At 37.0% G+C, this 27,424-nt stretch overlaps 1 protein-coding gene across 1 annotated transcript in view; it reads left to right on the plus strand.

The window, feature by feature from the left end:
• LOC135074261 (acid sphingomyelinase-like phosphodiesterase 3a) overlaps nt 1–24,267 on the plus strand; it is a 105,577-nt gene extending 81,310 nt beyond the window's left edge. Inside the window, exons 4-12 of the mRNA XM_063968547.1 lie at nt 2,307–2,408; nt 3,243–3,344; nt 3,501–3,660; nt 4,268–4,470; nt 5,074–5,231; nt 19,490–19,661; nt 20,154–20,266; nt 21,433–21,620; nt 22,411–24,267. Coding sequence (XP_063824617.1) covers nt 2,307–2,408; nt 3,243–3,344; nt 3,501–3,660; nt 4,268–4,470; nt 5,074–5,231; nt 19,490–19,661; nt 20,154–20,266; nt 21,433–21,620; nt 22,411–22,630 — 1,418 coding nt within the window. The 3' untranslated portion in view covers nt 22,631–24,267. The remainder of the gene's footprint in view (nt 1–2,306; nt 2,409–3,242; nt 3,345–3,500; nt 3,661–4,267; nt 4,471–5,073; nt 5,232–19,489; nt 19,662–20,153; nt 20,267–21,432; nt 21,621–22,410) is intronic.
• Nucleotides 24,268–27,424: the final 3,157 nt, after the last annotated feature.

Consider the following 27,424-nt stretch of genomic DNA (forward strand, 5'->3'; position numbering starts at 1 on the left):
CTTCACGTAAGCATCCTTTGTGAATACGGGCGTTAGTTACGTAAGATTTGTTTTCGGTAGAAGTGGAAACCTAAATTTAATTTATCATCTTTTATGTCAGACTTTTTAAATCCTTTTTCTCGCAAATCTCTATTTTCAGTCGATTACAAAAATACCGCGTACCTTCGCAAATTAAATTTATCCCGTATTAGAAATTAAAGATATCCGCTATCAAGAAAAATCGTTTAAAAGTTGAACCAAAACAAATGCTTCTGGCATTAAAGAAAATCTAATTGCTAAGAGCGTATCTTTGCGTGGGCAATAAATAGTTAAGTACTTAAGAAGATTAAACGGTAACAGGATTAAAGTTGAGTAGTGGATACGATTTATAACATCAAAGGGAATAAAATACACGCAAATCGAAGGTCAGATAGCACGGATGACACTTTCGTATTCTGTAAGCCTGTTCTTTACGGCCATTTTATTTTTGGCCGTTTTAGGAAATAGCCCTATAATAAAATCTAGGTTTTATTGACTTGGCAACAGTTGTAGCGTAAAAAATCAGAGCATAATGTATAAAAGCGTCCTCCAATTACGCGAGCTTTGGAAAATATGTTTTCATACAGTTAAATGTGTTGTGACTTGTGACAAACGTTTTAAGATACGCCCTTTGTAATTTTATGTTAATTGTATGTTTATTTTTAGGCTTATTATTCAATAAATGACTCGTTTGCGAAGTGCTTTAGAACTACTACAAAAATTATAGAACACTAACTGACCCCGCGAACTTCGTACCGCCAGTAAAAGTTGTCTTAACTTATCTATACTAATCGCAATTTTTATTTCTGAACGTAACTCTTTTGACACCTTTATAAAACCTTCACTTGTTTGATTACAATAAGTCCCAATCCGTCCCCCGGACACGGCCTGAGCCGAGGTCCGAGCCTACCGTGGCGCCCTCAGGCCGCGTCCGTGGTCCCCCCTAGAGTGAGCTAAAGTGGCTAGACTTTGGTCCAACACCGCGGTGGGCAACCCTCTAGTTGGGTTCGCTACTGATCGGGCGCCTTATGCGCTCGATACAGCCCGATCGCGAACGTCGGTCTGCGAACAATAAGTTTGTGTTAATATTTTAAAAATCTATGAAAAAGAAGAAACAATGCGGTAGGTGTACTTACAATGGTATAAAAACACAAAATAATCTACAAGATTACTTGTAAATTATGTCGTTTTCACAAAGCAAACAAAATAAAGTAATACGTTAAAATGGGATTCATTTCTGTGAAATACAAAGAAAATATTTCAAATAATGGAACAATGATCTAATGAATATTGAAGTTTACGTTTTCCCCTGAGAAATTTTCTGTACTCGTAACTTATAAAAAATTTAGACAGAAAAGGTTTAGCTGGAAAAACCATTAGTTTACTCATTTCGTTAATAAAAGATTTATTAGATCAAGCTCTTTCAATAATGGTAGAGCAGAGAGACATTAATTACTTTAGGTTTACAGGTTTCTGATAAAGTTTCTAAGTAATGGCAGGTTACTTAATAGTTACATAATCTGCTAGATATCTCTATCTAAGAGTTTTGTGAATACAACATTTTAGTTTATCTAGTAGACATTTACTTTCCAATAAGCTATCAAAGACTTTATCAATAAGTGGAAAATAAGGCACTTAACATCAGGTGCGATTGTGGTCAAATACCTGCCTTGTTATGCATAAAGGAAGGAAGGAAGGAAGGACTTAGTTTTACAAATTTCATAATGGGCTAATTCTGAGGAGAACTAACAAAGCTAGACGCTCGGTCCCTATACTCAGCCTCTATAAAACTATGTATTGGTGTGAACTAGGCAGTTTCGACTCCGTCATAATCATCATGGTAGAAGAAGAATGCCACAGTAACACCATTGTTTCTTCCAGACTGTCGGAGAGCGGACGAGCGAGCGTTTTTTTTCATTATACTTTTAAAAAGCGCTCTTACTCATTGAATCTGTTCCTAGCGTTGATTCTAATTTAATTTTGTTTTGACTCACGATAGAAGAAGAACGTCATAATAACACGATCGTTTCTTCCAAACTGTCGGAGAGCAGACGAGCGAGGCAGTTCCGGCCACCATAGAGCGCTCGGCCGCTTCGGCGACTATTCCTGCGACAGCTCGCTCGAACTGATCGCCTTTTACATAGCTCCTTATGACTCATAAAAGTCTTTTTTCTCAATTACACTTTTAAAAAGCGCTCACTCATTGAATCTGACTCTAGGGTTAATCCCCATATGTTCCGACTCACGATATAAGAAGAACGTAATAATAAAGCCATCGTTTCTTCCAGACTGTCGGAGAGCAGACGAGCGGGGCAGTTCAGGCCACCATAGAGCGCTCGGCCGCTTCGGCGACTATTCCTGCGATAGCTCGCTCGAATTGATCGCCCTTTGCATAGCTTCTTATGACTCATAAAAGTCTTTTTTCTCAATTATACTTTTAAAAAGCGCTCACTCATTGAATCTGACTCTAGGGTTGATCCTCATATGTTCCGACTCACGATATAAGAAGAACGTAATAATAACACCATCGTTTCTTCCAGACTGTCGAAGAGCGGACGAGCGGGGCAGTTCCGGCCACCATAGAGCGCTCGGCCGCTTCGGCGACTATTCCTGCGACAGCTCGCTCGAACTGATCGCCTTTTGCATAGCTCCTTATGACTCATAAAAGTATTTTTTCTCAATTATACTTTTAAAAAGCGCTCTTACTCATTGAATCTGTTCCTAGCGTTGATTCTAATTTAATTTTGTTTTGACTCACGATAGAAGAAGAACGTCATAATAACACCATCGTTTCTTCCAGACTTTCGGAGCCACCTTAGAGCGCTCATTCCTCCGACAGTTCGTTCGAGCTGAGATTGTGCATAGCTCCTTATGACTCATGAAAGTTATTTATTTTTTGTGACACTAAGATTAATCCTCATTTATTTTCATCCACACGGAAGAATGTCACAATAACACCATCGTTTCTTCCAGACTGTCGGAGAGCGGACGAGCGGGGTAGTTCTGGCCACCATAGAGCGCTCGGCCGCTTCGGCGAGTATTCCTGCGACAGCTCGCTCGAGCTGATCGCCTTTTACATAGCTCCTTATGACTCCTAAAAGTATTTTTTCTCAATTATACTTTTAAAATCGCTCACTCATTGAATCTGACTCTAGGGTTGATCCTCATATGTTCTGACTCACGATAGAAGAAGAATATCACAATAACACCAACGTTTCTTCCAGACTGTCGAAGAGCGGACGAGCGGGGCAGTTCCGGCCACCATAGAGCGCAAGGCCGCTTCGGCAACTATTCCTGCGACAGCTCGATCGAGCTGATCGCCTTGTGCATACTCGTAGCTCCTTATGACTCATAAAAGTCTTCTTTCTCAATTACACTTTTAAAAAGCGCTCACTCATTGAATCTGACTCTAGGGTTGATCCTCATATGTTCCGACTCACGATATAAGAAGAACGTAATAATAAAGCCATCGTTTCTTCCAGACTGTCGGAGAGCGGACGAGCGGGGCAGTTCCGGCCACCATAGAGCGCTCGGCCGCTTCGGCGACTATTCCTGCGACAGCTCGCTCGAGCTGATCGAGTCGGCCGCGCGGTATATGCGCACGCGTCACTCGGAGAACGTGGAGTTCGTGCTGTGGACAGGGTAAGAAATCGAAGCGAAGCCCACACTCGACGAGAGTGGTCGCCAAACGGCTAGAGTACCTTCTGTACTCACCACTCTGCCCGGTGAAGCTGGAAAAGCTCTTGAAGATATCAGCGCGTGTCCCTTCAAAAAAAAAATCAAATCTCCAGACAAAAATAAAAGTATGATTATCCGAAATAAATCCTACGATTACTTCGTTTCACGATGCAGAGTTTTTTTTTTGTGATGCATTTATTGCAATAAACTATTCAATTTGGACAGAATTTTAGAGGGACAGCTAAATTATTTGTCGTGTTTGGTGTTTGGTACGCTAACTGATACCATTTTAGGAATAAATCTAAGAGCTTTTTAATGACACATTAGTATGTTGTACATAAATTTTGCGCTTCTGAAAAACTGTCCTTAATTTAAACTCAAAATTCAATGTCTGTGCTGAGTTTTTAATATATTTTTTAGGCAACATAACAAAGTATACTGTATTTTTGGGGTAATACACTTTCAGTAACAATATACATCAACCTAAATATCGTAGAGCATAAAATTATGAAAGTCTGAAATAAATTATTTATTATTATAAAGAAACGTCTAACATCACTCTTTTTATCAGTGACATCATAGCCGCCCGGTACACCGGCAACGAAGACACAAAGTACCAGGCGATCAGGAACATGACGGAGCTGTTGAGCCAGACCTTCAGTTCCCACTTCGTGTTCCCAGTGCTGGGTCACTTGGATCCAGCGCCGTCTGCCAGCCTCACTAACTTGTGGATGCACTGGCTGCCGTTGGAGGCTATGCAGACCTTTCAAAACGGTTAGTACTAATTATTCTTCTTTAATGGCTTCAGTGGTAAGCACACTGATTTAATGGAGTGTTTAAAGAGTCAAACACGGTAAACCCTAACAGTTACGTCACTGCCAGAACTTTTATGAAGACTACGGAAGTGAACATAATAAATTATGGGTAGTTAATGACAAGTGGGTACAGCCCTGAATAAGATTTAGAGCTCGTTAGGGCTAAATTATACAATTACTGCTAAGTTTAGCTTATGCATACGCCATCATCTTCTTGTGAGTTAATTAATAAAAATATATGAGTGTGTTTACTATGACTTTATGTTAGGTGTGCACGCTAGCGATTGCTTGAAAAAATGACATTAAATGTAGGACAGATTGTACAGCACTCCTAGCGGCTACTTTCAAGAACTAAAATTTTCATAGTATTTTTTGACGCACTCGCTAGCGAGCACACCTAACATAAACTCGTGGTAAGCACACAGATAGCTGCTGAGACTTTTTCTAGTTGACACTATCTGCCTCTAGTCTTACCAATCAGTAAATGCAAGAAGAAAAACATAATAAATAAGATCAGCCCTTGGAACAATTAATTTAACTACATTGAATAATTTGTCCCCAGGCGGGTACTACACAATAGAACAATCCTACAGCAAGCTAAGGATAGTGGTCCTCAACACCAACCTGTTCAGCGTGCGAGAGTCGAGCAGCCCTCACGCCAAGCGCCAGTGGGACTGGCTGGACGCTGAGCTAGAGAAGGCTACGACTAATAAGGATATGGTAAGGATTTACAGATAAGGCCCGGTTTTTTGATTCGTAGTTAAAATAACCAGGGGCCGTCCTTTGAAAGCTCGCAGATTTTTACTGGCCACGGTTTTCGCAAATCCTACCTACACCGCTTCAAGATCATAGACAACCCTTACTGCCCCTACGATGACTCCAGCGTACAGGATATTGACCTTCTCATGCGAGACTGCCCAATATTTAGCAGACTCCGGCATGAGCACGAGATGACATGTAACAATTTAAGGATTGACCCCTATAAACCACAACAAATCATAACAAAATCCCAACCAATCGTCACGTTCATAGCCCTCATCAACTCAATAGTCCATCAACTCAAGGGGATCAACAAAACATAGCTTGTAAGCTACGTATTGTTGGATCTCTCTCTCTTTTCACGTTTGGTAGCAGACTGTATCCATTAGCAGACTGCAACTAAACGCCCTTTGAGCTCAGAACTTTCGAAGTTCAATAAAAACTGTGAGCACATTATTAGGTACTTTAACCAAAATCGCAAAAGTGCCGAAGACAAAAAAAAACTAATGGTCAAATTTGACAGATGTCAAATGACAAGTGGTTAAACATCAGAAAAAAAAATGTTTTTCGCACAATGGTTAGCTTGACTTTTAGTACATTTTTTAACTATTTGTTTACATTTTGTTCATAATTAACCATTAGTAGCAAAATTTTACAATTAAGCTGAGTTGCACCATCTTACTTGACTTCAATAAACGTAAAAAATCTGTCAAATTCCATACAAAAAGCACCAGTTATTTTCATAGTTACTGTTAAAGTAAGATGGTGCAATCCAGCCTTAGTTTTTTAACTAAGAATAAAAAAATGGGGCTTAATCAGCCATAATTTGGACCCATTCATCATCATCATAATTTCAGCCACAGGACGTCACTGCTGAGCATAGGATTTTCAGATTTGCCGAATGATAATTCCACAAGGATATTGTCATTCACTTTCAAAAGCATCGCATGAGGAATTGAGAATTCTGGGCAAATGCACGCCATTATAAACGGTATTGACATCCCTAGATGTGTACATATACTATGCTAAACTGGGTAATATCCCTTGTGTGAATAACATGGGAGTCTTAATTTTCGTTGTGCGAGGAATGATTCCTCTATGGCTAGGAAGCCGTCGATATTATCTGGGGGCACTGCCGTGCCCCCACCAAGTCGAGCAAAAAGCGGCACGGCCGTACCATCCTTTTCTCGAAGCAATTCTGGCCATTTTCGACCCCCTGTATCATCGTTGTGGATAAAACTAGAAGACTGAATTTTCAGTATCCATGCAGGCATTGTAAAGACACGGTATATTTCAAATTTCATTCAATTTGAACCAGTAGTCCATCCATCCATCGCACTAAATAATTTAATTTACACGTGTTTTCATGCGATGGCCAAGTCAATAATTTATGTAAAACGTTAAAGATTTCCTGGCCTGGACTTGGTATTACATGGATCTCACAACTTTTTACCGTAGAACAACTGAGTTGCGAGACTTGGTTTTTTTGACAAGTATTGTTTTTGATGTTTATTTTACTTCAATGGTTTCCGTCAGTAAATTAACTATGTATTGGATCTTTCAATGATACACGTGTAAAAACTTTTAGATTTATTGATATCTGGGTCGTGTAAGCATGATTATATTTTATGCTATTTGCTAGTAAAGCACTAAAGGAAACCCTTGCCTGTTTCTGCCAGTGCCCTCTAACTCCCCAAGGCTCTATTATATTCAAACTAATAATATCCATTCAGAGTTTCATATTACTGATATTAATTGCCTGAACCTAACAACAACCAATAAAAGTTTCATAATACCTTTAGTATTAATCAAAAGTTGGGGAACTCATTTCGTGGTTTCAGCTGGCGGCAAAGACTTTTAGATTCCTTGTTTGAATGGTTCGGGAACTTTTATGTTGGCTTTGTCCTCGCGATATTGTGTATTAATAGTTTAATCTAGTTAGTCTTCTTGTTTTACACTTTTTTTTTTTATTCTTGGTCATTTTACACTACGCTTCTAGTCCCAAACTTAGCAAAGCTTGTACTATGGGTACTAGACGACGGATATAAACATACTTAAATACTTTATTTTTGTAAATGCATACATATTATACATAGAACATACCCAGACCCATCACAGAAATTAAAATTAAATTCAACTAGCTTTCCGCCCGCGGCTTCGCCCGCGTGGAATTTTGTCTGTCACAGAAAAACTTTATCGCGCGCGTCCCTGTTTCAAAAACCGGGATAAAAACTATCCTATGTTCTTTCCCGGGACTCAAACTATCTCTATGCCAAATTTCATCAAAATCGGTTGCGAGGTTTAAGCGGGAAAGCGTAACAGACAGACAGACAGACAGACAGACAGACAGACAGACAGACAGACAGACAGACAGAGTTACTTTCGCATTTATAATATTAGTTGGGATTTTTGGCCGGCCGGGAATCGAACCCGGGACCTCTCGGCATAGTAGTCCGTTCCGAACCACTACAGCAAACGGCCGGCAATATGTATAGTGTGGATTGCAATAACTGAAGTCACAGTTCTGTGTACTTACCATGAGTTTACGTTAGGTATGCTCGCTAGCGAGTACGTCAAAAATCTATGAAGATTTTATTTCTTGAAAGTAGCCGCTAGGGGCGCTGCACAATATCGTGTTATTAAGTCATTTTTTTTACGCAATCGCTAGCGAGCACACCGTCATGATAAGCACACTGGTGTCAGACTCAATGAGCCACCATAGGCATCTGTAAAACTCAATAGGACCCTCTAAAAACAAGAAATCTTATTTATTTTAAGTTAATCAGATTGAATCGCAGAATTGTCAAACTTAAATGGCAATAGATGGCTCACATAGTTTTTAGAATGGGCCCGGGCATAGTGGTTCCCGAGTGGCGACCACGGGCTACAACCCAATTTTGGCTTATTTACCAACTTGAAAGAAAGAAAGAAACATTTATTGCAATGGACAAAAGAGGTAAATAAAAAAAACAAACAAGACAGAGGTAACACATAAAACATACAATGGAAGAGAAAGTAAACTGAGCAGTGCCACCCTGTCGCACAGCGATGCAATGGGAGCCCACTCAGCATATGCCGTGAGGAAGGCCACGACGCTGGTTTTCAGTGTGCCCCATGCCGAAAGAGACTGGACACACGTGTGTCCAGTTTAGTGTGGCAAGTCTCCCACTAGGTGGACCAACGAACTGGTGAAGGTCGCGGAAAGGATGTGGGCAGACCGGTCGTTGAAGTTGAAGACTAATTTAAATTGTTTTTCATCCAAGCACTCCCAGTGCCAAGATTATGAAACATGTAAAGTTTGCCTGCACCGACTCCAAAAGTATCAATCATGGTATACCTACATAAATATTAATAATTCGTCCTAATAAATAAGTAGGTAATTAGTAATTATTTTTCTACGTTTTAGTGTAGGTTTTTTGGAGTCGGTTTTATTTTTTTTTTATAAAATTTTACTTATTTCTTGCTTTTTAGTTAACTAATTATTACCTTGATGTTACCACTGAAGGTAGGCAGTACACTGAGACCAAAAAAAATTGGTTCATAATCGGCGGAGATATTGCGTATAAAAAAGTTCATCCCCAATTTTCCACCCTTGGGGGTTGTATTTTTTATTATTAAATTTAAATGGGACCACCCTTGAGGTATTACCTATACGCCGAAAAAAGATTTGTTCAAATCGGTTCATAATTGGCGGAGTTATCGCGTAACAAACATAGAAAAAAAAAAAAAAAAACATACGGGTCGAATTGAGAACCTCCTCCTTTTTTGAAGTCGGTTGAAAAGGGGATATCTGGTTATGTAGGATAAACTCTTTCGTATTTCAAAGAGAAAAGATTGCAATCCAGATGTTGGGAAGTTCTAAAGCTCCCAGGTTTTCCTGAAATCGCATAGTTTAAGCTTTGAACACCTTCTTGGAAAAAGTTTTGTACTGCAAAACTTTTTGAGTTTAGCAGGTACGGACAGCTACAAATCAGACTTAATACTGGAGCATTTAATATAAGTTGCAATCTATGTACCTATATAAAAGCGAAAGGTCACTGACTGACTTATCACGAAATCTCAGAAACTACAAGTGCTAGGAGTCTCAAATTTTGCATGGGGCTTCTTTTTAGAACGTAGGAGCTTATTAAAAGGGGATTTTGCAAAATTCAATTTCTAAGGGGGTAAATGGAGATCGCGCGTACTAGGTCACAGGCGGCCGATAGTAAATTATATTTTTCAACCAAAAACCTCGACTTACCTACTTGCTTTATTTTTACTGCATAATATCCCCTATTATTAAGTTACCAGTTAACTTTAAATAGGCGTAACAAAAGTACTAATTTGTACTTTTATTTTGTGTTTTCACCACATTTTAGCCGGCATGTGATAAAACAAGTAATGCACTACGGGCGGTCTCATAACTACCCCGCCGGAACAGCGGCGAGGAAATCCGGCGCCGCCGCTTCTAATAAATTACAGATTAGAAACTCGTTAATCTAATCGCTTTCAAACACAAGTGAAAGTCGGTTTTAAAAGTCGAACCCTTGAATATTTACTTTCACTATTCTGTGTGCTTACCATGAGTTTACGTTAGGTGTGCTCGCTAGCGACTGCGTAAAAAATGACATTAATATATGACATAATTTGTGCAGCGCCCCTAGCGGCTGGTTCTATATTGGCTCACATAAAATTCTAAATCCTATTCTTTGTCTTACTACCGATTTGTGTTCATAATAATCTCTCTTCATAATTTTATTTTTCATACTTTTTTTATTCATAAATTTTTATTACTACCATCGGAGCTCATAACAGTTAGTAATCATAATTTTTTTATCAATACTGTTACTACCAAGAACCATTTAAAATACATAATTTTTATTTTCAGATCTTTTTTCTTCATAACATTCATTGATCATATTGTTTTAATTAATAATGTTGTTACTAAGAACATTCTTCAACTCATAATGTTGTTGTTCAGAATAATTTACTTTATAACCGACATACTGGTATCTTTAAAAAAATCATAATATATAATTTAATAGAGTAGATAAGCATGCAGAGCATGCAGCATGAAAGCAAGCATGCAGCATGCATTGGTATCTCCTCGTCTCCGGCGCTGCGGGATGTGCAGCCCTTCCGCCCTTGCGTAACGAGGCTCAGGCACCCACGCTTGCTTCCGCAGCTTCGGCTTTTTGGATCGCCATCGGCGCCTTCGGCGCCTCGGCGACCAGCCTCAGCCACTCCAGCTCACCCGGGCGCCTGAGCCTCGTTACAGCGGGCGAGGGCTGCCCTCCCTCCGCGCCTCCGGCTTTTAACACTAGAAAGGCCGCCGTCCCATTTTTGTCCCACTCGCGAGTTTGATCGTCTCTAACTTTTTTATTTTTTAACGAAAGTCCATGAAACTTTTTGACTTTTTCTGATTTATTGAGTTTTATTATTTTTTAATGTTTTTAATACTATAATATTAATAGAATTTTTTTTTAAATCGGTTTTACCTAGAAGCGCCACTGGGTCAATTTTGTCCCACCCTGGTATTTGCAACAATTATTCGACGAAGAGTCCTTGTTTCGAGGAGATACGAGAGTGGAGAGGTGAGGAGCGTTTAGGTGACTCGTGAGCCACGAGCACGAGTCGTGACAATGCAGAAATGTAAATATATTGTACTAGTTTTTGCCTGTGACTTCACCCGTGAGAAATTAAGTTTATCATAAAAATACCTAATTCCTTTACATTTATCGTTGTTATTTGACCAAATAACTGAACATTATTCTAAATTATAGCCTATATTATGTTATTCTGAAGTATTAGCAATAAAACTGCAAAGTTTTATTAGGATCGGCTTAGTATTTATTGCGTAAAAGAGTGAAAAAACATCCATCGATCTAACCATGAATCCATACTCACTTAGTTCAAGTTCAAGGCATATATCCACCCATTCATCCTTCCTATCCATTCATCAGTCCACCCATCCTTCAATTCATCAATCTTTAGTAACTTTTACATGTATAATATTAGAAGAAAGGTGGCTTCTAGACATTGGCAATTTCATAGATTTTATGATTTGATACATTTTTAAAATGTGTGACTTATACAATTTCGAAAATTTTACGTACATACTTTTCATTGTAACTGGTAAAAAACTTCACTGTACGTGTACGGATAACAGAAAAATAACCATACCTATAGACATTCATAAACACATAGTACACCAGAGAGACAAAAAAAACATACAAAAACACTTTGTGCAAAATGTGCACTGATATTTTTAAGATATTTATTTTTCTTTCAAAAAGAATAATGACTAGTGAAAGATGTGATTTCATAATTTAAATACAGTATAACACCATGTAATATGAGACGAAACCAAAAATATCTAACTTTTAATAATTCAAAATTAAAATTGAATACATTTGTATTTTTAAAGAAATAAGTACATATTGATTTAATTATATAGATATACCTTTTTTTAAGGATACTACAAATAGTTTTAACCATAATGTTCATGTCTGAAACTAAAAAATGTTACAAAATATATGCTGGGACAAAATTGACCCAGTGGCGCTTTTAGGGGGGTCGCAATCTTCGGCACTTCTAGTGTTAAATTACACTCTAGGGGTAGGGCAGACAAGACTACGTGGAGTCGGTTTTGCAGCGATTCGTTTCTGTCATGTTATTTTTTGGCACAAAATATTGCCTGTTTTGGACCATTTCAAATTAATTTAATGTTAAAATACGATTTAATACGAATATAGACATCATGATTTTCAATAATATGGATAAATAAATACACTTATGAGTAATAAATTTATGAAAACAAATATTAGGATACATCACATTTATGAATATTATAGTTATTTATTCGAATGATTATGAGTTTCGATCATTAGTATAGAAAAATATATGAAAACAAGTATTAGTAAAAACTAAGTGTATGATTTTTGATATTATGAATATCAATGATTATGTTTTTAAATATGTAGGTTTTAAATTTTTTATGAAGAATGATCATTATGGTATCAAATTGTATGAGAAATATTTTCGGACCTCCAATGATAGGAATTGAAAAGTTATGTAAGAAAATGCGCTACCCTAGCGGCTACTTTCAAGAAATATAATCTTCATAGATTTTTTTGACGTACTCGCTAGCGAGCTCACATAACGTAAACTCATGGTACGCACACTGATTGAGTAACATTCCTTACGCCCGTATGAACACAAACGATGCTTGCCTATGTGAAGCAGCAAATCGAACGCGCAGCGTTGAATAGGGCTCTGTGATTGGTTCGTGTGTCACCCTGTGCGTCCACGCGCACTGTGAGACCTCTTAGTAATGTTTGTGACTACGGGCGTCATTCTCCTGTCATAAATCAATGTTTTCTGATGTCGGAGCCGATTTAACTCTATTTCGTTTAGTAAAAAGTTATTATAGCTACAGTTTATGAATTGAATGATTTTAGGGGTGAAGCTTCACTTTACTCGCATCACTTAAAATCATTTTTTTCTTTTTTTATGTGTTGCTCAATTTTATAAATAAGTTATTTATTTTAGTTCAAACTGCAGCTTATTCACACTAACTTCTACTATTTTTTTAACATCAGCAAAAAGTCTATATGATTTTTTCCTCTCAAGTATTACAAGAATTCGTATAAAACTCTAATAAATATTATTTCCAGGCTTAACAAGAAAATGTTAAATAAATAACTACGTCGTATGTTGTCTTTTAATAAAGCATCCAAAACAAAAAGACCTGAGCAATAAAATCAAATTAACAAAAGTTGTTCAATCTTTGTTACCAAAGAAACGTTGTAACCTCGTTTCGTTATCTGTAACAACCCTCTATGTTGTGTTACATTAGGTTTTAGCTGCCACGGCACGTGTTTTCAGCTACAATTATGAATCATTTCAATAGGCCCGGTGATAATTCAAGTTTACAAATGGCCGCGGGGCCCAGGCAGAGGGAAGGCACAGTGGAGAAAAATGGAGTAGGTTTAAAAAATAAAAATTTACATTATTAATCCAACAATCACAAGATCCAGAGTGTAGTAATAAAATGAAAAACTTATTACCTTACCTTAACAGACATACAGGTTTAATACCTATACTTTTTTGTGTATGTAAAATGGATTATTTATTTAAATACCTACATATTAAAGCAAATATAATGTCGAGCACCGAAAGTAAATGTAAATGAGTACAATGTCATAAGTTATGTTATTCGATAAAGCTCAGGGAAAGCTCTCATAAGTGTAGGGGAAAGTAGTACGAGATGATCCCCTTAAGCGGGAATCGCTGTAAAATACATATTTTTCAAGGTAAACCAAAAATAAAGACGATTACTACTAGTATATTTATCTATCCAACTTTCCTTATACTCAAAACCAGAAATTAATTGAGGTTTCATTAAAATATTACATTTTTTGCAAAACCTTACAAAGTGATCATCTTGTACACCCCTGTGGGTAAGATGATCCCCCAGGTAGGGGTAAGATGATCCCTATGATTCTATTCTATGATCTATTCTTTTCTGGTTGTATTCCTTTCGGAGTATCTAATTATGCGAACAAATCGTTAAAAAGTTAGAAAAGAAAAACATTTACGAATTAAATAACGAAAATAACTTATTCTTTCTAAGTACCTGCTAAAAAGCGTTTAAATAATTTAAACGCTTTTTGGCTGGAGCTGTGTTGCATATATCACAAATAAATTCACCTGCTTCATCACCCTCTACCCCAGCACATGCTTTATGGCCCCATTTTCCACATGCATAACATTTTATCCATCCTTCACCCTTGGTATCGCTTAAAAACTTTTCTGTTCAGTACAGCCACTCAGTATCATCTTCTTCAGATTCAAGTGACTTATATGAAGTTCTCTTTCTTTTATTTCACTTCCCTTTACCAACTACATTGACTTTTTTGTTTTAATTCCCAGGGATCATCTCGTACATATAGGAAGGGATTTGTTAAATATTTGCTAAAATAATCTACAAGTACGCGGCCATGTTTTTATGGCCAAAATATTAAAATTAAACATAAAAGAAAGCCTAAAGACAACAGTAATTACATTTAACATTGTTTGAATAAAAGTAACATAAGCTCAAAGTCATGCCTATTTTAGATCAGAAGTACACAATTTTTCTTTTTTCTCGTCAAATTCGATGTATCGCTCACGCCACCATTACGATTTGACTGAGGCAGGGAGGTGTCCAGAGCTATGTTTTACCAGTGAAAGAAACTAAATGACGTGAGTGGTTTCAGCACAATCGCGAAGGATCATCTTACCCCAGGGGATCAACTCGTACTACTTTCCCCTAAGGTAAACGGCTACTAGTTCGTGATAGTACGTAAGTTCGTAACTTTTTTTTCTAGCTCAAATAATAAGCAAATGGAATATTATTTATAAAATATCTTCATTACTACAAAAACTCTATTATTTAAGCTATCTAAAAAATCAAGTACCAACATTGTGGCGCCAAAAATGAGAGCAATACGAAGCTTCAAACGCTCAGAGAGCCAAAAACATCCGTGCGGCTTGCAAAGGTTGCTCTCACCGTAAGGTTAGCGCTCCAACTTCTTAAGCTTATAAAAAGGCGAAGGAACGTCCATTTAAATAAAACTTGTAATAGTGGTTTCATGTGTTCCTTGACAATTGATTTGGCTTAGAAAAAAGTTATATGAAAACGTAGAATTCCTTTAAAACTGCGATTAATTGACTCACGAAATAACGTACATATTATTTTTCGGGTGTCCCCTATTTCGTGACACTACCGATTCAAGGATATTATGGATAATATTTTGATGCTTGGTTTTTAAATAATTATTTATGATAATTTAAATGTAAGTTATGAAACAAATAATGCATTTATTTAAGTTTCTCATGACCCAAATTCGGTATATGTTTCGTCCACTAGAATTTATATGACACGAGTCTGAAGTTCACATAAATGACCAATTTTAAGATAAATTAGCATAAGTAGTACCAGCATAATTTTGGTTTTATTTCGATTTATTTCATTTATCTTTGTTTATTTGTATTGCATATGGGATAGATAATAGTTAATTGACACATTTTGACAATAATCCATGAATTTTACTTGGGGAATTTGGAATAATCAGTATCACGAAACAAGGAACCGTATTATTGTTACTTTTTTCCAAGTTCGTGATATAGAAATGTATGGTGTTAGGTACTTTTATGACACATACCATTAAAGAAATCGACATATTTTTTAGTTTTTAATACTTACCTACCTAAGAAATTAATTAATTACTTACTTTTTATTATGAGTCATTGGCGTATCTGGGGTTATTTTCAGGGGGGGGGGCTACCCTCACTTGAAACAGCTCCAGGGGTGGGATTATGGGGAGAATAATGGTTAAATAAATATTTTCACATATCGCTAGAAATAACAAATCAAAATTGTATGGGTACCAAGGGGGGGGGGGGTAAGTTCCCCCCCCCCCCCCCCCCTACATTACTAATGGTTATACATATAAATATTTTCACATATTGTTAGAATTAACAAATCAAAATATTATACGTAGGTACGTACCTAGCTAGACTCACATTATTTCTTATGAATATTTCAGGAAAGTAATATCGTCAATTTCACATAATTATTTTATTCTAAATTTATATTATCGTTTTTAAATTTATTAAACCCTTAATCATTATTAAAATATCCTAACTGGATGCATAAAACCTTATCCCGAAATAGGGGACATGAGTTCACGAACTTAGAAACAGAGCAAAATTTTGTCACGAAACAGGATCCAAACAAGAGGTCCGCAGAACAATTAATATAAAAAAAAGTTCAAACTATATAACTATAAATTATGTATTAACTTACTGTCAAAAGACCAAAGTTTAGCATAAAAAAGCTTTCATACTGATATCATGCTTGGTTATTTTTAAATAAAATGTTTAAGTCGTAAGAGCCTTAATATACCGAAGTAGGGGGCACTTACCTTACTTATTCGTTTTCAGCTTAATATAACTAGCTTTTGCATGCTGCTTCCACTGTCTATAACCTTACGTTACTAAGTAAAATGTATCATTCTATCAGTGAAACATTTTAGAAATCAATTTGGTAGTTTTGGAGTTTATACGTTACTCACATTCACATACATTATACCTCTTTTTAATATTTGTATGATAAGAAAGAAGTATGTTTACTACATTCACCTGTATTACGGACCAGATAAAAACAGCTGGCCAACATGGAATAATGTATTTCCAACGTGACTCAAATAAACATTGCAGTTACAAATCACACACACGCGACATGGGAAACTTTATGTAATGGTAAATACATTAAGCAAAAATATGGAAGAACAAGAATTTGGGCTGGCGGTTAACAGCCGTATAGTGCCCGTGTGGTGTGAGTAATAGATTGCCGATACGTTTTGTATTTTGGAATGGCGGTCTTGTATGATATTTTTGTGTTATTTAGAACGAAACTAGAACCAACCCAGTAGTTGAGATATTTTTTTATGCAGCACAAAGTGAGATGCAGTATAGGTTGGTAGGTACCTAGCTGTCCTGAAAGTCCCTATTCACCCTCGCCTTGAAGTTCCCACAAATTTTTGATCCTTCAAAAAAATCAGAGTTCGATCAAGAGGTGTATTTAGAGTTTTTTTTAACAAATTACTAATTACATCGTTTTGTGGTGCCAATGTTTTAAATTTATTAAAAAAACATTTAAGCCAGTTATGTTGATCGTGAGTGTAAGCGCGCTGCTTTGTGAGAAAAGAATGATCACTTCAATTAAATTAATAATAATATGACTTTCAAAATAGGATCATGAGTTTAATTCCCAACATTTTACAAGATTTTTTATATTACATACTATACTATTACAGTAGGTACTTGACCCGTAGCAATCCAGTTACAAATCTAGCCACATTTATATTAGACTACAACAAGTGATATTTATAGTCATACTTAGATCCGCGATACAATCTTGCATACTGAATCTTATTACGCTGTGTATTCAAAACGGAAATAAAGTAATTTGATACAGCTAAAAGTACAATAGCAGTTCAGTATTAACAATGTACCACGGTGTAATAGTACATCACAAAACCCGCAATCGTGGTTCTTTTCAGGCGGATAAAAAGCGTGATGAGTTGCAAATGTACTAAAATTTTCTGATTTTATATACGTTTGAATATTAATTTTGCGAAATACTCGTCGGGATAGTCTAGGCACGTTTAGGCGAACAAATAAAATAAACAAATTGTCCAGCGTAAATACGAATGTATGAAATATTTACAACGAACACGACCTAAATTTAGAAAGTACTTAATGTTATTCAGAAATGAGAGGGTTTTGTATATTTAATTTTAACTGATGGCAGAATAGAGAGTAATGTTTGGCATGTTTACATTTATGTGTTGAATTGAATTGAATTGTACATTCAAAACTTGAATTCTTTCTACAATCAATAAATCACTGTAAATAAAAACAATGAAATGAGAAATTTCAATATACCTACTATAAAATAATGAACTCGTAAAGTTTTGAAAATTATTGCTAAAAGTTTTTCATTCGCTGCATAACTGTCCAAGCTTGCAAAGTTTGCGACATAATAACATGCTCAAAATGCTATCTGTAATTAAAAATTACGTGTGTACGAGTATTCATGGAAAAATATCAATCCCTGACCACCATACGACACAGATCCCGTCACGAAGGCTTTGAAAACGATGCGGGCCTGGAAAAATCCAATTTATTTTCCACAACAAATATTCCCCGTAAATCTCTGGATTTAAATTCAATTTGTTGCGCGTACGCATTTTAATGAAGGTCCACTTTGTAGTAGGTACGTTTGTGAAATTAACTAGGGATTTGAAGGCTATTTCAATTAGTGAAGCAGTAATTGCGTAACTAAAATTAATTTTCTTGGAAGCCGGTCCGGTCGGTTTTCCTTTTGCGATTGTTTGTTTTTCATTTATATAACATCGAGAATATGCCCAATTTCGGATCTTATTTATACTTTTGCGTTCATAATATTTACGTTGTTCGATTGCATTTTTACTCCAATGAGACTTCCATTGTTTTAAATTGCTTATTGGAATAAAATGTATGAAGTTTTTGATGAATTCTTTTGGTTTCTCAAACTAAGATCTGAAAATCCCCTTGAAAAGAAGTAAGTACTTTGGTTACGTAAGTATGTTGGGAAGGACATAGATATAAAGCTGATCACTGTTCTACAGGTTTCCTTAGAAAGTCTGTTGCAATTCACGAAGGTGAGTGAGCTTTACACGTGTGGTGGCTCGCCACTATTCGTTTTTCAAAAGTTTTGATAGACATTACGCTATAAACAAACACAAGTAAAGCTCACTCGCCTTCGTGAGTTGCAAGAACTACGAGACAGTAAAATCCATTTTTATGTGTTACAGAATTCTATTTCAAATTAAATTATATCCTCTAGCTGCTAACCAAAGTCACGAAATATTAAACTATTTCAGTGGAAAGTTCTCATGACTAAGTTTGGACCAGTGAACTTAAAGCTTTGACATTAGGACTGAAAATAATTATTTACCAAGGACGTAATCAAATTTCATCAGCATGAAATTTTGAGGGCATTTTCAGCTGAATTAACTGAGGCTAGTTTTGGCTTACCCCAAGTATTTTATAGTTAACTAGCGACCACCCGCGACTTCGTACGCGTAGATCCCGTTTTACCCCCTTAGGGGTTGAGTTTCGTAAAATCCTTTCTTAGCGGACGTAGTCATAACATCTACCTGCATGCTAAATTTCAGCCCGATCCGTCCAGTGGTTTGGGTTGATAGATCACTATGTCAGTCAGTCAGTCACCTTTGAGTTATATGTATTTAGATGTGAAGCCATACTTGGTGTAGAATTTCATGCTCATTTATCTTTTAATATGCATTATTATGTTGGACGTTTTCTATATCAGACGATGACAGGCATTGCAATATTGCATTGCTTGTTGTAAAACATGTAATACGAGTAAGTGTGAAGAACATAACGCTGATCTTATAAGCTTGAGTTGAATATACATAAAGGAAGTACTCAAACAAGTAGTGGCTCAGACTTACTCAGGGTTCACAGTAATGTCTGTGAAAAGACCGTTACCGGGACTCAATCACACAAAAAACCTGAATCTCTATTCAGGGCTATTGAGGACTATTTTGCCTAATATGCCATATAGTGTCTAATGTTCTTTCGTCCATACAAAACACTTTTACAAGACTTATATTCTTTCACAGGTATACATAGTAGGCCACGCCGCCCCCGGTTCGGACTCCCGGTATCCGTACGACACGTCTCCGGACGCAAACGCGAAATACCTCCGGACGGTGAGGCGGCACGCGCGCATCATCGCCGGACAGTTCTTCGGACACCTCCACGCTGATACGTTTAGAGTCATTTACGATAATGGTAAGAATACTAGGTAATACTTTTTTCTTGGTGGCGTTTGACACACGCAATCAATCGGCTAGTTGACCCCCTTACATAGGTATTTTTATGAGTAGTCAAAACGCAATTTCGCCATATTATTGTGGTTAAACAAGCAAGCAAGACAAACAATAACGTTACTTTCTCACCAATTATCGTACCGATTGGCGCTGCTCTAGTAAATGTAATTACGATAGTTCTCCTACCGCTTCAGCACTCACCTATTGACACCACTGTCTGCCTCTGATACAACCTTACTTTAAGGTCACGTCAACTGTTAGCGCAAACAAGATAGCCCTCTGCACTAAAATTGTATTTACGGTCAAATGAAAATTAAGTTTTCTAGCTAGGCACTGGCCTAACTTAGAACTATCTAAGAATAATTTAACTTATGGTTTGGTTGTGGAAAATGGGTTATTTTCTGATAATCCCTAAAAATGTTATAGTAAAATAAAACGTGTCTTTTTTGTCTAGATCGCCCAGTATCATGGGCTCTCCTGGCGCCCTCAGTGAGCCCGCACCGCGAACCCGGAGGATCCTCCAACCCCGGCCTTAGGCTTTATAAGTTTGACACCAACAATGGAAAGGTAAGAGTACGCGCACACCGTTGATTTTTAGTTGGCCGATAGTTGTGCCCGATTTTAAATTGTATGAAGAATCGGCCAAATCGAATCGGCGTAGTGTGCGCACTCCCATACATGCCCATACTGATCAACTGCCCGACTAAACTATCGGCCGACGAAAAATCAACGGTGTGCGCCTACTCTAAGTCATTATTAAGTGTGATGGCGCAGTTGCACTATGCAGGATATTGATGGAGACAAAGTGTAAAGACGCACTTCAGTTAGCTTCGCCGTGCGTCGCGCATACTTCGGTGTACGTGGTCGCGTTTCTGTTCGATCGATTTTCCGCATAGTGTAACTGCGCCATAACAATTTTAAACATGTTTTGGGTGGTATAGTAAAAACACTATTTATTTTTATTTATTGCATATTTTCGTCAGAAAATTACGATGCGTCTTAAATGTAAGGATATTTTAGATGTCTCATAATATAGGCTATTGTAATTATTCAATTACATTATGGGATTAAGCTAAATTCTGTTACATGTAGGCTGTTGGAAACATAAACACTATTCTACGAAATAATATTATTTGGATATAATCTCTAGTATCGTATATAGCAAAAAAACTTGTAGCTGGTATAATGTAAAAGCCATAGGTAGAGTCTATACATTGAAACCGTTTAAAGGTCACTAGACATAATGATACAATTTTTAATTATGATGTTTTTTTTTTAATTATAAACTTTCTGAGTTTGATTAATGATGATTTTCCTGACTGATTTTACGATAGTATTTTGCTTTTTTAATTCAGTTAGTAATTATTCTGAGCAATATTATCAATAATAAATACTTATAACATGGAAAACTTTTAAACTCCGCTGTGCATGTCTTCTCTACACTCGTCATTGGTGAAACCGGGTTTGCTTCAAATAGGCCAATTTTATCCATCAAAACAAATACAAATAATTATAATTTTTGTTATAGGTAGCGATTAACTTAGTGTCTTAGGTGTGAAAGCGGCACGGGAGGGATGACAGAGCATACAAATCTGAAGAATATCTAAAGTCACGCTGACGTCTCAAAAATACCCTCCCGTGTCGCTCCCATACCCATTCACTGACTGAGTTAAGCATTAAAAATAAACATTAAACCTATAAATAAAAATCAAACCTATAACTTTTTAATCCAGGTGCTAGATTACACGCAGTACTACCTAGACCTGGCTGCTGCGAATCGCAACGCAGGCGCAGCGGAGTGGACGGCTGAGTACAACCTCACTCAGTATTATGGGCTCCACGAGGTCTCCGCCATCTCGCTGCACAACCTGGCCGACAAGCTGCGGATAGGGACTCCGCATGAAACTAACGTGTTTTACAAGTAAGAACTTTATACTTTAAGGCCTTACAGACACAGAAATAATTGCGCGGTTGGTGAGCAGTTCTCGTAATTTTGCATCAAACCGTATCTTTTTTTTATGGGACAGGATCACCTGATGGTAAATGATTACCGTGGCCCATAGACACCCGTAGTCCCATGGGCGTCACGCGTACTTACGTTACAGCCTCAGTGCCTCGCCAATGAGAACTATCCAGATAACCGTGCGGTTATCGCCCGTGTCAGAACCATACCCAAAGCAGGAAAGTCATCTAAGTAGTCTATTGAAATACTTTTACGTTTACTTTTTTCTACTAGACTCACAATCCATTAGAGTGAGGTTATGATAGAGTTTACTAAATTAATGAGTCACGATTTTATTTCGCACAGTTGCTCCCATTTGTCTCGTTGGTAAAAGAAATGCATTAGAATAAGACCATTTTTTTCTACAGGCTAAAGCGGAGTGTAAATACTGGGCGTGTAGGTTTGTTACTTAAAATGAAACATTTCAGTGCACCAAGTCTATTTTCATGCACGTCCTGTGGGTCTAGACAAAGTGCAAATTATAATCGCAAACCAGTCGAAAAGTGGTCGAAAAGCCCCTTTTTTGTATGGAGTTTTGACGGATTCGATTTTCGATTCGATCAAAAAGTGCGTTTTGTCTAGGGGGGCTGGAGAGATACCACGGAAAAATTTCAAAAACATTCGTATTTGTTTTTGTTGAATATAAGACATTTTCAAGAAGTTTTGTGTGTGTGCATATAAAATACTTTTCTATTATTTTCTCCATTAGATACCTCCGAGCATACAACGTGCGATACGAGAGCAGCGACAACTGCGATGGTGCGTGCGCGCACCAGCACTTCTGCGCGATCACGTGTCTTGAGCACTTGGCCTACCGCCAGTGTGTGGAGGCGGCCGCTAGCGCGCTCGCAGCGGCCGGCGATTCCGCTCCGCTTGTCGCGTCGCTCATGATGGTACTCACCCTTATTGGAGTTGCGTTTATGTTGTAAGTGACTTTTTTGTGACGTGAAAACACGGGATTGGATATGATACGACATTTTGATGTAACTAAAGATTTTTGTATTGTATTATTGCATACGACACTTGAAGTAATATAGTGTGTTGTATTTAATACATGTGTGTTTTGTTAAGATAAATATGTATCCTTGTTTCCTATTCAAAAATTTCTAACATTTCTTGAGAAGCAGCTAGTTCTAGCTTATGTGCAGACTAAGTAACGAAGCATGTGACATTTTTCAGCTTAAAACCCTTTTTATTCTGTATCCAAAATTCCAAATACCCATTTTGTTAACAATTTGAAATGAGAAGTACGACTGGATTTTATACAAAATCTGAGAGGAAATAAAAATAAATAAAACGAAAACATGTAACTTCTTCGCTCCACGTTTCACTTGTGACCGAACCACTTTACTTGATTTCGTATTTATTTGGCATTTTTCTATTTATTTTGTCATGTTTTTGACACAAATATTGACGATTTTAGCGAATGTCATTTTTATTTTCCCTTCCCTTTTTCCCAATCGCTCCAATTACTTGTTTGCTTTGTAATTTGGGTGACATACTTGTAATTTTTGGGTCAGGGCCGTAACCCCAATCAAAAAATACACCCTGTATGTTTCTTGTAACATAATACTATTACATTACTCTTAAGCGGACCGGACACTGGGTGGGAATGAAGGAATAACGGTTATTGTGCTACAAGGCTATTTTGTATTTAAATAGATTTAAAATGTCATTACCAAGGAAGGAATGACAGTAATATTGATGTCATTATGACTGACATTGTCTGGTCCGCTGTAAATTATAAAATAAATATAAAATGTTAACTTTATAATGTATAAATAGTGTATAGTCCCGAGTTTTGTACTCATCTAGTTCGACTAGAAAACATATTTTTAGAATAATGGATTTTGTGCTTCAACTAAATGTAATAAAGTATGTTATTGGATAGCTCTAAAACGCGTTTGTGATATAGCTTGCTACCGTACTAGGTAGATATGTTATTGTTTAGAATATAACAAAAGTAAAGTATTACAATTAGTGCATATGACTGTAAATAAATGAAAATGTAATTTAACTCTTGAACATTTATATTTAAAATTAAATACTTAAATATTAATTATTGTCAATATTTGAATTTTTATTTATTTTAATATAGTGAAATCAAAAGTTTTTTATACGATGTAATCATTTTTTTTAACTTAATAAGTTACGTTACGTTTTTCTACATTAATATTTATTGTTGACAAAATTCTGTATTTGTACATCTGGATTCGTCTGTAATTGAAGTAATATTATATAGATGTACTTAAAAGTAAATTATTTGTAATGTAAATAAACTAAATTTAAACCTAAGTTTCGAATTGTAAATGAGGAACAACTAGAATTTAAGCTCTACATTAAATATTGCTTTTTATCCCATTATTTCATTACGACCAAAATGTCAGTAAAATAATTGTCTAAAATAGTGTGAAAACAATTGAATGTATAAACTTTAATAATCCTAAATTTATTTACTTTACTATAACGTATCGATGAATATTTGATTTCGATTGCATTATGAATGTTCCCGTATTAATATCGAATGGATGTTTCAATTCATTTTTAATAAAGAGTTGTATTTCAATTCAGTGTTTTATTTTACGTCTGAATATTTTAAATCCAAAATGATATTGAAAGCTAAACACAAAGTAAAGTAAGGCCCAGAACAGACGGTGAAACGCAACTGCAATGAAACTGCAACTTTGTGATGATTCTGATGAATGAAACTAAAACTGAAAGTTTCAAACTGGTCGCGTCATGTGTGGTCTCTCAACGGACGCTATGGCAGAAACTTAGATGCAACTCAAAAGTAACTAGCAGTTGCAGTTTCGTTGCAGTTGCGTTTCACTGTCTGTTCTGGGCCTAACAACCCTCTTCAATCAATTTATTTGCCACTGGTACTTTAAGCAGTGGCAAATAAATGACTTGATCAGACGGGTTATGAGGCTTGATAGTCACATTATTTTGTCCCTTAGTCGTTTTTTAATCACGTCATAATTATTATTTAGACAAGCTCAATAAATTGAATTTGGTAAAGAAAATTATTTACATAAAGAGCGAACCTAGTTTACTCGAATAGAAGTTTAAGTTGGGAGTTGTGAAATCACTTAAGGTTCGGTCAAACCAACGCGATCACACGCGATCAGCCGGCGTGCACCGATGGCGATCAATGCATTTAAGTCTGAGGTGGAATTGTGTAAAGCAATCGTAATCATTTGACAGTTCATCATCATTATCATCATGTCAGCCATAGGACGTCCACTGCTGAACATAGGCCTCCCCTAATGCTTTCCACATTGATCGATTGGTAGCGGCCTGCATCCAGCGCTTCCCTGCTACCTTCACGATGTCGTCGGTCCACCTTGTAGGTGGACGTCCCACGCTGCGCCTTCCGGTACGCGGCCTCCATTCCAGAACCTTGCTGCCCCATCGGCCGTCAGTTCTGCGCACTATGTGCCCTGCCCATTGCCACTTCAGCTTGCTAATCCGTCGGGCTATGTCAGCGACTTTAGTTCGTTTACGGATTTCCTCATTTCTGATTCGATCTCGCAAAGAAACACCAAGCATAGCCCTCTCCATAGCACGCTGTGCAACTTTGAGCTTCTGTATAAGGCCTATAGTGAGAGGCCACGTTTCCGAGCCATAAGTTATCACTGGTAACACACATTGATTGTAGACTTTCGTCTTCAGGCATTGGGGTATTTTGGACGAAAAGATGTTACGTAGTTTCCCGAACGCTGCCCAGCCGAGTTGGATTCTACGATTGACCTCCTTCTCGAAATTGGACCTACCTAGCTGGATCGTTTGTCCGATGTAGACATACTTGTCGACAATCTCGAGAATTGAGCTCCCAACTGAAACTGGGTAGGGCGCAACATAAATATTCGACATAAGCTTCGTTTTGTCCATGTTCATCCTCAGGCCTACCTGTTGGGAAACTCGATCAAGGTCTTCGAGCATTGTGCCAAGATCTTCCAACGATTCTGCCATGACCACAATATCGTCGGCAAACCGAAGGTGAGTGATGTACTCGCTATTAATGTTTATGCCGAATCCTTTCCATTCCAGGAGCTTGAAAGCGTCCTCCAATGCAGCGGTGAACAGTTTCGGAGATATAACATCTCCCTGCCTAACGCCTCGCTGCAGTGGAATCGCCTTCGTGCTCTGCTCCTGTACTCGGACCGACATGGTGGCGTTTTTGTACAAACACTTCAGCACCTCGATATACCGATAGTCAATACGGCACCGCTGGAGAGATTGTAGCACTGCCCAAGTCTCAATCGAATCGAAGGCCTTCTCATAGTCCACGAACGCCAAGCATAGTGGCAAGTTATACTCCTCAGTCTTCTGTATAATCTGTATTAAATATTATATAGATGTACTTAAAAGTAAATTATTTGTAATGTAAATAAACTAAATTTAAACCTAAGTTTCGAATTGTAAATGAGGAACAACTAGAATTTAAGCTCTACATTAAATATTGCTTTTTATCCCATTATTTCATTACGACCAAAATGTCAGTAAAATAATTGTCTAAAATAGTGTGAAAACAATTGAATGTATAAACTTTAATAATCCTAAATTTATTTACTTTACTATAACGTATCGATGAATATTTGATTTCGATTGCATTATGAATGTTCCCGTATTAATATCGAATGGATGTTTCAATTCATTTTTAATAAAGAGTTGTATTTCAATTCAGTGTTTTATTTTACGTCTGAATATTTTAAATCCAAAATGATATTGAAAGCTAAACACAAAGTAAAGTAAGGCCCAGAACAGACGGTGAAACGCAACTGCAATGAAACTGCAACTTTGTGATGATTCTGATGAATGAAACTAAAACTGAAAGTTTCAAACTGGTCGCGTCATGTGTGGTCTCTCAACGGACGCTATGGCAGAAACTTAGATGCAACTCAAAAGTAACTAGCAGTTGCAGTTTCGTTGCAGTTGCGTTTCACCGTCTGTTCTGGGCCTAACAACCCTCTTCAATCAATTTATTTGCCACTGGTACTTTAAGCAGTGGCAAATAAATGACTTGATCAGACGGGTTATGAGGCTTGATAGTCACATTATTTTGTCCCTTAGTCGTTTTTTAATCACGTCATAATTATTATTTAGACAAGCTCAATAAATTGAATTTGGTAAAGAAAATTATTTACATAAAGAGCGAACCTAGTTTACTCGAATAGAAGTTTAAGTTGGGAGTTGTGAAATCACTTAAGGTTCGGTCAAACCAACGCGATCACACGCGATCAGCCGGCGTGCACCGATGGCGATCAATGCATTTAAGTCTGAGGTGGAATTGTGTAAAGCAATCGTAATCATTTGACAGTTCATAACGTACGATAAAGTCAGTTAAACAAAGCGTTTGACAGAATAATCGTACGTTATGAATTGTCAAATGATTACGAGTGCTTTACACATTTCCACCTCTGATCGCCATCGCTGCACGCCGGCTGATCGCGTTGGTTTGGCCGAACCTTTATAGAACGTTACACCGATGCTCTTATTATGGATGTAACTAAAGCTTGGAAGCCTAAAGTTTTACCAATACTAATTATTATACCTACTATGGTTTTACTACCCAAAGTAATAAAACATGCATCTTGTCACCAAGCATTATGGTATACTCGTATTGAAATGGAAGTAAAACGATCCAACTATAAACTTTATATTTGCTATAATATTAAGTAGCAGCCAAAAGCTCTAAAATCGCGCCAAAGTTCTTACTCTGT

Source organism: Ostrinia nubilalis, chromosome 8 (genome assembly GCF_963855985.1).
Source record: "Ostrinia nubilalis chromosome 8, ilOstNubi1.1, whole genome shotgun sequence".
Lineage (NCBI taxonomy): Eukaryota > Metazoa > Arthropoda > Insecta > Lepidoptera > Crambidae > Ostrinia > Ostrinia nubilalis.